General features: G+C 34.4%; 2 protein-coding genes and 1 pseudogene across 2 annotated transcripts in view; 1 reads left to right on the plus strand and 2 right to left on the minus strand.

The window, feature by feature from the left end:
* Positions 1-12,380, minus strand: part of LOC134283525 (receptor-type tyrosine-protein phosphatase kappa-like) — a 36,194-nt gene that overhangs the window by 20,696 nt on the left and 3,118 nt on the right. The window lies entirely within an intron of this gene.
* Positions 434-7,597, plus strand: LOC134283523 (deleted in malignant brain tumors 1 protein-like). Its single transcript, XM_062766037.1, has 9 exons — positions 434-749; positions 1,102-1,252; positions 2,088-2,338; positions 4,084-4,252; positions 4,999-5,210; positions 5,416-5,609; positions 5,839-6,230; positions 6,508-6,839; positions 6,955-7,597. The coding sequence occupies exons 1-9, from the start codon at positions 686-688 to the stop codon at positions 7,482-7,484; spliced, it is 2,295 nt and encodes a 764-aa protein (XP_062622021.1). The 5' UTR covers positions 434-685; the 3' UTR covers positions 7,485-7,597.
* Positions 10,167-11,440, minus strand: LOC134283499 (trichohyalin-like; annotated as a pseudogene).

The following is a 12,380-nucleotide window of genomic DNA, read 5'->3' on the forward strand; positions in this document are numbered from 1 at the left end:
ATTTTTCCATTTGGCGAGTATATTATAGAAAGTGCGCATTTAAAATAAAACATTTTAATAATATATTTTTCCCTCAATACTAAATTAAACGTTTTATGAAGTGCTTTTTCATTGTTGTGTTTTTAGTTGTAAATGGTCATTGCTGTTATTTTTCACAGGTATTAATACACTGCATTGATTCATAGTCATTTTTGGAGACAATAAATCTATTTGTCAGTGATGATGACTCGTACTTTCATTTTAACTATTGTCAAACTCTACAAGAATATTACACATTTATGTGAATATTTATATATAAAAAGAGAAATTTTGTTAAAGCTAAATTTATATAGTCATGCTTAAAAATGATTCGTCGCCAAATTTTTTTTATCAATTTAAAATCGGGCTCGGTAATAAGTTCGGGATGTCGCGCGATGTTGTTTATGTCCGTTACTAAGGTATTAGAATGTGAAAGTAGACGCCTTTTTGACTCATCTCACATTTTATAACATTATTTTGAAGTTTTATACATGTAGAAGGACATTTAAAATCCTTCAAAATAAATATTTAATGGAGTTGGAAATGCTACAGTTTAATAAACTGCGCATGTGTGAATGTTGACAGTCTTAGAATGTAGACCTAACCATCCTTATTGCACTCAGTAATAACGATCGATGTCCAAATGACTTTATGATTTTGTCACCACATGACCATGAAGACTCCAGGAACGATTTTAATTTTGCTTGTTCTTGTTTTTCCCGTGATTACAGGTAAGAATTTCATTTTCTAAATACAGGAAACAAGAATATACACGTTCTATGATTTGTTTACAAATAAAAAAATTGGTTTGATTTTTGTCATTTCAGGTCAACATTACAAAATTAATCTTTTGATCGATATGAACTTTGTATTGTTCTCTCTCTCTCTCTCTCTCTCTCTCTCTCTCTCTCTCTCTCTCTCTCTCTCTCTCTCTCTCTCTCTCTCTCTCTCTCTCTCTCTCTCTCTCTCTCTCTCTCTCTCTCTCTCTCTCTCTCTGTTATTATTATTATTAAATATTATTATTATATATATTATTCAAATCTATTTTTTTAATATAATTATTTATATTATTTACATATAAAGGACAGGGTATTTCGGTACGATTCAGTGGTACCGGGGCGACAGCTAATCAGGGTAGAGTAGAGGTGCTCTATAATGGTACCTGGGGGACGGTGTGCGATGATCAGTTTGACACGGCGGACGCTGGGGTTATATGTAGGATGCAGGGATTCAAGTAAGAATCGTTTTTTTTTCTTTTTGTATGTTATGAATTATAAATGATCTAAATATTCAGGAAAAAAATTCTCACTTTTTATATATTTTACATGTATTTTCATGATACTACCCTCCCTATCCCCACCCAATTCTCCACCCCTTCCTCGGATCACACAAACTCCATTCCACAAAACAAGTTTCCAAATCTCTCAGTTTATCATGCCTGGCAAATTATAATCCCCCCCCCCATGGGTGGAAGAAATTTTTAAAGACATAATTACCGGAGCAGTAATTTATAATTTATGAAGAATGCATTGAGCTCTATGAGGAGAAGCAAATTTTGGAAAATAAAAATAGGACACACACATATAAGTACATTATGTCTAAATATATATCAAAATATATAACTCTTATGCATTCCAAGGTTATATATATCGATAACTTAACATTCAATTTATTAACTCTTGGAACCCTATGACATATCAACCAAAAAGTTCAAACCATGACAAAGCTTCATGGTTTGATCTTGGTTAATATCAAGTATTGATTTTGAGTATGAGCGCCTTCATATAATAGTATGTACTTTACAATAAAAAGATGATAAGGGCAATTACGTCTTCTATATGTCATGTATCTTTTCTTATACACATTGTAAATGATCACAATAAAAATCTATTTTTTTAAGTATAGATAATAAATGATTATAACTTGAGAAAGTACCTAAAAACTGCATACCGGTATATGATGCTTTAATTTTGCTGTCTAAATTAGCAAAAAAGGATTCAGTTTTTCTTATATTAAAACAACATTTGAAGGATAAAATAAAATACAAATTTTCAATATGATTTTTAAAGTGAGGGAGGAACAGCCATAACTAACGGGACATTTGGCGCGGGAACAGGCCGGATATGGATGGATGACGTAAACTGTGACGGCACAGAGCAATCTATAGACCAGTGTCAGTTTTCAGGATGGGGCAACACCAACTGTGGTCACAATGAGGACGTGGGGGTCCACTGCCGTACCTCAGGTGTGACCGCAGCCCCAACAGGGTCACCGACGACCCGCGCTCCTGCTACCATCCAGCCTAACAACTGTACAGCAAGTAAGTAAAAAATCCAACAACCGTAAAGCAAGTAAGTCACAAACCCAACAATGGCAAACATGCTACAGTAAGTAAGTTATAAACTGGCAACAATGTTACAGCAAGTAAGTCACAAACTAGTAACAACTGTACCGCAAGTAAGTTACAAACCGACAACAAATGTACAGCTAGTAAGTCACAAACTAGAAACTGTACGGCTAGTACATGTAACTCACTAACTTGCAACGACTTAACGACAAGTCAGTCACAAACCAACAATTGTACAGCAAGTAAGTTACAATCCAACAGCTGTACAGCCAGTACGTCACAATCCAACAACTGTACAACTACTACGTCACAAACCAACAACTGTACAGCTAGTAATCACAAACTTAACAACTGTACAGCTAGTACATGTAGGTCACAAACTTAACAATTGAAGAAGTAAAAACCCAATAGCCGTACACTTAGTTAGTTACAAACTAACAATTGTATAGTCAGTTAGTCAAAAACCAACTACTGTACAGTCAGTTAGTAAAAAACCAACTACTGTACAGTCAGTTAGTTATAGAAATTAACTGTACACCAACAAAGTCCAAAAACTGTACAGCAGATGTCACCAATCAGCGGATGTAAAGTAAGTTAATAAATTAAAAACCCCTCAATCGTACAGCAAGAAAGTCATTTATATCAATATATAATTAAAAAACAACAATTGTATAGCAAATAAATCACAGGTACATATCCAAAAGCTGTACAATTAATGATACAAAATCAGCAACTAATAAGATAATCAGACTAGTCACAATCTTTATAGCAACTGTACAGCAAGTGTACAATAAGTTAAACACAACACAGAGAACTTTACATGACATCAAACATAAGCTCAACAATTGTACAGAAAAAAACTTAAAAGGTCAACAACTTGCCTCAAGTAAAACAAAAAAGCAAATAAAAAAAACACTAAAGCAAAAACAGCAAAATAGTCACTGTGACAATCCTTACAACTGTACAGTAGGGAACTTCAAAGTCAAAAACATACAAAACATTATGAAATAATTCATGCACATAGTATAATATTATTTTAATGTTATTCAGCCTTGAAAATAACCAAAATAAATCAAAAGCGAAAATTAAAAGCTGCTTTCAGGTGCAAATGTCTGACAACATAATGATACTGTAGATCACTAAATTTTCGCGACACTTTTTTTTCGCCATATAGTCATTGATTCTTCTAGCTGCAGAACTGTAACTCTCCGAAAAATATAATTATATTGACAGACCGGAGAGCTGCAGTGCCACCCATTGAAAAAACTGTACATTTATTGCGCGCAAAAAAGTGCGCTGTTCCTTGATTTATTTCTCCGTCCCTCAAAAAGTCAAAATATTACTAACCGTTTGTTCCTAACATATTCATCCACTGTTTCCACAACAAAACATTCCTTTAAACCGTTGTTAGTAGCCCTTCTGGGCCTGAAATTGAGATCATCTAAAATTTCCAGTTATTTCAATGGGTGGCACTGTAGCTCTCCGGTCTGTCAATATGTATTTTTCGGAGAGCTACAGTTCTGCAGCTATGATTCCTCATTAGCGAACGAGACAAGTTATGGTCATTGCTCTATTTAATCTTAAGGAATGCTATCATACGCAAGAATGGTATTTTCGCGGGCGTAACGCGAAAATAAAGTTCTGACAAATAAATTGTACGCATTGCCGGTAAAAACATTTAAATTGATTTCTATTTAAGCCATTATATTTCATTACAGCTACTGCTCCAACCGCCCCTCAGAATTGGGACGTGCGAATTGTGGGCCCCACAGACCAGCGAGGACTCGGGTTCGTGGAGGTTTACCTGAACAATCAATGGAATGCTATCTGTGACGACCGCTGGGGCAGATCCGACGCCCAGGTCATATGCAGAATGCTTTGTTTTGAGTAATTATATTAAGTACATTTCAAAAACATTTCTCTGATTTTTTTATTTATTTATTTTTGTGTATATGTATTCTTTTTCTAATTTTTTTTTTTTAAGTTTTTGAATGAAAAATACTGAAATTAACGTATTGATATGCAATTGTATTTTTAAAAAGTTTTTAAAATTGATATTCATGAAACAAACGATTGCACAAGTGAATCATCAACAATAAATATACAAAATGTTGATTAAAAATATTTGGGTAGTATATATATAACAATTTAAAGTCTACTTTCAATCCATCTTAATTGTGGTTTGCTATCAAAGCGGATAGATGTGAAGAAATGATCTATTGTTCTTTCCTACGTGAAAGCTTTTATTCATGTCGGTATGACAGGTACTTGTGGACAGGACCCCCCCCCCCTATAAACACCCCTGGTCAAAATATTTTTTTTTCTTTTTTTGTCATGAATTTTGTTTCTAGTACTTATTTACAGCGTATTCCGTATGAAAAATCCAGAAAATAACATAGATTTAACGATTTACTAAAAAAGTCATACCTGGGTATTTTGAAATACTCTATTTTATAATATCAGGGTATGACCAGGATATTTTGACCATGGGAGTATATATGGGGGGTGTGTCCTGTCCACAAGTACATGTACCTGTGGTCGGTATACAGTTGTAATGTAAACTTTGATAATATTGGTACCTGTACCATGGAACGGACTATATTTAAGTATTTCTTTCTTATTTTGAATTTCAGTCCCGTGGACGCTCGAGCGGGTTCTCCGATTGAAATTAACTATGTCCGTCAGAACGTCAGCTCCACATACGCTTTGGATGACGTAGAATGCCAAGGTAACGAGAACAGTATACGAGATTGTACCTCCACGACTGGGGCAGCCATTGATTGCAGCGGGCGAGATGAGTATGCCAGCGTAGCCTGTACAATACTGGACAATTCACCGCCAATTCGTAAGAAAATAGTCCTTCTTCTATGTACAAATCTTATTGTTTCTCTATCCTGTTCTTTGTCTTTCATTGGTTTGAATTCATATTAAACTACGATGATAAAGAAAGTCAAGAGTGTTCGAAGTTTCATCGCTTTAAAAGTCATTTAGTATGAAAAGTCAGGAGTGTTCGAAACTTTTCTTTAAAAAGTTATTTTTTATGATTACAGCCCCAATTCCAACCTTGGAATGTGCTAATGGACAGATCAAGGCTTTATTCAGTCTTCAGAATGATAAGAACTTGGAAGAAAAGTTTCTTACAATTTTCAACCAAACCACTGGTGTCTGTAATCTCGTCAAATCAACTGATGCAAACTTTGTTTCCATTAGTATACCATTCGACGAGTGTGGAACCCGTGTTACGGTAACATCATCAAGAAACATCATCCTTAGTCACATACATCTGATCAAATAAATACGGGTTTTCCTATGAAGAAAACCTCAAATTCAACTTTATGGTGTATACTTGTTAAATTCTATATACTTAATATTTGTGTCCATGAAATCTTAGTTCTAATGAAAATGAAGTTAAAAATACAAAGTGCAATGTACAACACTCTGTTTTGTACACTTCCATACATATTCAATTTCAGACAAACGAAACGCACATTGTTTACACCAACGTGATTCGTTATGACTACACATCAACTGAGGGAAATGTTTATAGAGTGAATACATACCGAGTGGAGGTCTCGTGCGAGTTTCCACGAGATTTGGATACAGATCAAGGGATGCTTCCACAAACAGAAAGTGTAACACAAAAAGCCCCGGGAACTTTCAACATAAGAATGGATTTCTTTAAAAATAACTCATTTAACAATCCTGTATCTGACTTTCCATTGAATCTGACTTTAGGAGAATGGCTCAATGTAGCACTCACTTTAGAAAACGTGGATTCCAACCTCAAGCTAGTTGTTCCAGATTGTGTGGCAACACCAACTACTTCTGAAACGGATCCCACAAATTACCCACTATTTGAGAACAAGTCAGTACAGAATTTTTTAAAAAAAAAATATATTACTCACTTTTTATGCAAGCAAAATCTAAAATAAAAAAATGCAACCAAGACGTGCTTAGCTTCTAAAAATCATTTCTTTACGAAGACCAGCAATTATTGATGTACATTTATGGAAGTTTAAGGTGTTGAATTCATTAATTTTCATCCAATTAAAAGTCTTATCCTATGGCGATTGCGAATTATATAATGAATTGAAACCTATCAACTATTATCTATCATTTATATAAAACTTTATGCTTTCCAGGTGTCAATTTGATCCAACACTTGGGTTCTTTCCATTAAATTCGACGTCTTTTGGATATCGCTACCAAACATTTAAGTTTGTCAATTTCGATGAAGTGTTTCTACATTGTAAGGCTTTCGTGTGTTTGTTGACGGAAAAAGACGCCGAATGTGACAGAAGTTGTAATTCCACAGCGACCGCCACAACTGCTGCTCCAGCGGGGCGCAGACGACGAGAAGCCATAACGAGGCCGACCTACTCGAGGCATATCTACAACATCTACAGTCCAGCTATGAGTTTTCATAGGAAAGATTATGACAACTCGATTATCAGGCAGTGGAATGTTACGGCCGGTAAGTTTATTTGTAGAATCATTTGAATACTTGTTGAAGATCTCTTGCTTTACTTCTAAAGTACAAACTTTGCAAAAAAAAAATTGTTTTATGTAATATTCACTTTATCATTTAGGTCCGATAACAACACCGGTTACGACGAGTAGCTTGAAGCCGCCTACGTCATCAAAAGCTCAACCGACAACACAAACAGCTCACAAAACAACACAGACAACAAAGTCAGCAGGAAGCAGCCCAACAACACTAGCACGGACAACTAAAGCAGCAAAGACAACAACGACAACAGCAACACCCAAGTCTACACAGAAAGCAACATCAAAAACAACACAGAAAGCAACGTCAAAACCAACGCCTAATACAACACCAAAATCAACTCAGACACCAACAACTACACAGAAACCAATAGCTACCACGAAACCAAAGCCAAATTATGCCACTTCAGTAAAAATCTCGAAAGTGACAGTTGCACCAACAACTCAGAAAGCAAAACCTATTGTGAATAAAAACAAGTTTTCTGATTATCCAGTATCTTCGGGTTTAGCGGGTAATAGCAATAAACTTTCTAGCTCTTGCCAGAAGCGTTTTAACTTTTTTAATTTTGTTTGCTATCAATTGATTTTACTAAGCTCATTACTTCTTTTGTAAATTATTATGTTTGATACCGGCATTTCAGATATTATTTATTTATGTTGCATTTTGTTTGATCATATTTAATTTATGGATTTTTTTTTGTTTGTAATAAAATGTGCAGTTGTTGACTGTAATGGTACATATATATGACATTGTTTTTGGTTTGCACGTATGGTATTGTAAACGGTCTGGTGTTTTTCCCCCTCGATAATGATTAAATGTTGGTATCATTAATATATTTTTACATTCGCTGTGTTTTTCTACTAAGCCAACTGTGAAATTGATTTAAATACCATTTTCGTGTATACTCACGCGTAGAAATATACACAGAGAAACGTGCGTTAACGTGACGTCACATTGAGGTTGCAACGACGTTAGTAAAAATGTAACGATATAGGGCAGCGAGAAATTCAAATATTGAGTATATTTTAGCTGCTTCCAAACATTTAAAATGTAATATTAGGAATGATTTTAAGTTAAGTGTGAGTTTGCAAAATTAATTTAATTTTAGTTGTTACACGTCATTTGATTTTATCCATTTTGTATAACATAACTTCCCTACGTCACAATGAGTTACGTCAAAAACGTATTACTCCGCTTGACGTTACTTTTAAAATAATGCTCAATTTTAAGCCTTTTTCCGGAGGAAATATTGTCTTATTGTCTACCCTGAAATTAAATTATAAGGAATGAAGCTTATTTCAACTTATGTTATCCGATATAACAAAACTTGAGGCAGTTTACGCTTCGCGGTTTATAAAGCGTAAACTGCCCCAAGTTATGTTATATCGGATAACATAAGTTGAAATAAGCTTCATTCCTTAACTGAAAAACATTCGTTAAGGTCAAGATCTAGTAAATGAAAGGTGCCTACAGATTTATGAAATTAAAGAAATAAATTCCTTTGATGATGCTTCATAACTATAGCTTGGTCAAATAAGGTGTTTCGGGGCATAATTTGTAAGTAAACTCGATGAAAAATCATATTTAAAACTGTCATTTCCAATGAAAAATTGAGGAAAGCTCCACAAATATGGGAGTTTTTTCATATCCAACAAAAGAAAATGTATCCAGATTGCCTACAGTCTCTTAGAAAATGGTAATTTGTAAGTTCATGGCCTCTTCTTTAAAATAATGTCAAATCTAATATAGGTATCGGGACTACTTTTCATGTAAATTCAAATTGAATTCGTAGAAAATACCGTATTTTCTACCTATTTCTATTAGAGCCGTAAAGTACGAGAAAAAGAAAGTTGAAAGTGATTATGACGTCATAATGGATATAGTAGCAAAATGTGGGTCTGAAGACATTAGAGAGGTTTAGCAAACCAACGTGTACGCGTACTTGTACGTGTGAATTACAAGTTAGAGTTACACGTACAAGTTGTTATTACTTTTGTTGTTTAGCAATTAAAACGTGTACGTGTTCCTGTAATTTTTTGAATGTAAAAGTTTTTTTCATTGGATAATAATAAACATTTGTTAGCTTATAAGCTTTGATTTTACAATCTTTCGAAAATGGCACTAAATTTAAAGATGTTGGCCGCAATTACGGAAGATGATGACTTATTACTTCTGGAAACAAAATCCAGTAAATATGAATTTCAGACCAACAATGTAAGCATTTATTTCGCTTTGATAAAGCTGGATTAAATGAGATCAGACGTGTAATGGAAGTCCCAGAGGTTTTTCGGTGTGCGAATCGCACAGCGTGCAGTGGAATGGAGGGGTTATCCGTTGTAATTAGGCGTCTTGCATATCCTAATCGTCTCGAGGACTTATCCCCGCTATTTGGTAGAACAAAATATGAGCATGTTTGTGTCTTTCAAACATATTTAACACAGCACTTGACTTCATATACGACAATTATGCCTTTCTTCTCGATACACTGGACAGACCCTGGTTGTCACATGGTGAGCTTCAAGCCATGGCTACCGCTATTCGGGATAAAAATGCTCCTCTGGAAAACTGCTGGGGTTTCATCGATGGTACCGTTCGACCAATATGTCGTCCAGCGCACAACCAGAGAATTGTTTACAATGGCCATAAACGAGTACATGGCTTGAAATTCCAAAGTATCATGGCCCCTAATGGAATAATTGCGCATTTTTATGGCCCAGTGGAAGGGAGGCGACACGATGCCGGTTTGCTGAGAGAGAGTGGTGTGGAAATCGAAATGCAGAGGAATATGACAACGCCCAACAATGAGGCCTATTGTGTTTATGGGGATCCAGCATATCCCTTAACGCCATTCATTGTACCACCCTTCAAAGGTGCCTTTCTCTCTGCTAACCAAGCGCGTTTTAACAGGCGCATGTCAGCTGTAAGAATTAGTGTGGAGTGGGGATTTGGGAAACTGTTGAGCCTGTTCGCTTTTCTTGATTACAAGAAAAACCACAAACTCTATCTTCAGCCTGTTGGAAAATACTATAAAGTCGCTGTCTTACTAACCAGTTGTCATACATGTTTGTATGGGAGCGAAACTGGGTCGTTTTTCGGGCTGCATCCACCCTCCCTTGAAGAATATTTACATCGTTGACTGTTCTGAAATATTTTCATTCAAATTTAAGACGCAGAGTAAAGAAAAATGTACAAAACAAACTTAGGATATGATTTAAGTTTTATTGATATTTATTTATCTTGTTTTTCAATTTTGATATTTATTGATTAAAATTTGAAATTTGCAATACACAAAAATTATTTTTGATTCAAAGCTTTCTGGAGAAGCTGCAACATTAGAGCCTTTTCCTTTTTTTTCAGTCTCCACTCTTTCCCTTCTTTCTTCTCTTTCTAATTCAAATCTTTCCCTCTGAAGTTTAAGTTCTTCTCCTCTCAGTTTAAGTTCCTCTTTCTTATATTCGCTTTCTTGGTTAGATTTTGTCTGCAGATACTCCATAATATTAGTTGTAAAATTTCGTAAAATTTTTTTGGGAGTTTGGTCACCTTGATCTTCGTCTAAATGGATCAAATACCAAATAGATTTACATGTATAAATTTAAAATCAATTCTCTCACTAAAATCAAGGGAAAAATTTAAGCGCTTTGAATGCTTTTTTAAATTTAATCTTAATAAACACAAATTGAATATTTACAACAAATTATAAAAATAGCGTTTTTAAAGCCTACCTTTGCTTAAATTTTCAAGAGCACGTTTTCGTATGTCTTTTCCTTTTCGATCATCGGCAGACTTCTTCTCTTTCTCACTTTCTTTTATTCTCTCTTCCTCCTCTTTTAATTCCAATATGTCGTCTAATAATGTTGTTTTTTCGTCATATTCTTCAGAAACTCCTGATCTAAGTTAAAAAAAAATATATGATACTTTTCTGAATCTAAAAATCATGTAGGTTTATAGTCTTACATGTAATATATAATTTAAAATCAATAAATATTTGAACTCTAGTCATAGATCTGCTTCAATGTAATTCATTGCATTTTAAAAAAAAAACATTGTTCAAAATTCTGCTTGAACGTAATATGTAATTCTTAAATTTTTCCAAACCCCTTTTGACTTTTTAGTACCCCCCCCCCTCTTTAAACATTTAAAAGTCACCGCACTGATTATGACTAGAATCTTGATAATGGATATATTTTTTTTCAACATGCAGCATTGTAATATATCTAAGATTATTATACTAGTAAAATTATATGGTTAGATGTATTAAATATACCAGCCATACACAAGCCATATACATTTAGTATATATGCAAAGTAAGAAAAAAATCAGATTGGGAATATGCGATAGTTTTTATACTTTTTTTTGCTTTCTGCATCATTTTTTCTATGGTGTTCCAACAGCAGGTTGGTTCTCTCTCGGACTCTCCGGCCATCTACCGTGAATCCACCCCTGCTAATAGCATCGCTGACCTCAGTCCACTTAGCTCGATCTTTAAACGGGTTTTTTGCCAAAACTTCTCTCAGAAGTAACAAATCATCCTTCTTGGAAAATCTTATTTGCTTCTTACGCTCAGACATGTTAGGAAACTGAAAAATAATACAGTGATACTTTTTTATTACTGTGTATTTCAACAACCCTGCCATGCACCCCCCCCCTTCGACCAAACCGTCTCTGTATGAATTATAAAAGATGATTTGTGAACGTATATCGTGTATCATGAACTTGTCATAAACTTGATTCATATATGTATGTTGTGACAGACAAGATAGTGTGTATTTGACAATCAATAAGATACTTTTTTCAATGAGAACATATGTTTTTTTTTCTACCAACATCCGCATTATATCATCTATTTTTCAAAATTCGTTATCTTTCTTTCAAACAAACATCAAATAAAGAAATATCAGCTACAAGTTTGTACTTACGTGTACTCGGTGATTTACACGTTTCGATAAACGTGTAGAAATTCGTCATTAACAAGAATGATGACGTAATACACAGACTTCCGGGGGGAATCCCCTGCTACACGTACAAGTACGCGTACACGTTGGTTTGCTAAACCTCTCTATTTACTATAGGATTAAACGTTCTTTTTTCAGAATTTATCGATGTGTAAACTCTGCCTTTTTGCTCACAAACTGAATAAAAGTGCGAAGCACTTTTATGTTAAGTTTGTGAGTAAAAAGGCAGAGTTTACACATCGATAAATTCTGAAAAAAGAACGTTTAATTCTTATAATTCCAATTACGATTTTTTTAAATTATTAAAGTTATTTCCCTTTGAGGCCGCCATACAATCCGTTATTTTGTACGGCGTAGGAATACTTTATGCCGCAAAGAAACGTATACAAGATGAATATTGATAAAATCCAACTTTATTTGTCAAAACAATCTATAAATTAAATTTATAAAAACTCATTGAATGTTGTTTAAGTCAACAAATATCGTAAATACGCGAATTAATTCTCCAAAATAGGCCTAATTCGTCCTTGACTTCGCCATGTTGACGTCATGACGA

Source organism: Saccostrea cucullata, unplaced genomic scaffold, assembly GCF_032062105.1.
Source record: "Saccostrea cucullata isolate Sc308-1 unplaced genomic scaffold, CSIRO_AGI_Scuc_v1 ctg162, whole genome shotgun sequence".
Lineage (NCBI taxonomy): Eukaryota > Metazoa > Mollusca > Bivalvia > Ostreida > Ostreidae > Saccostrea > Saccostrea cuccullata.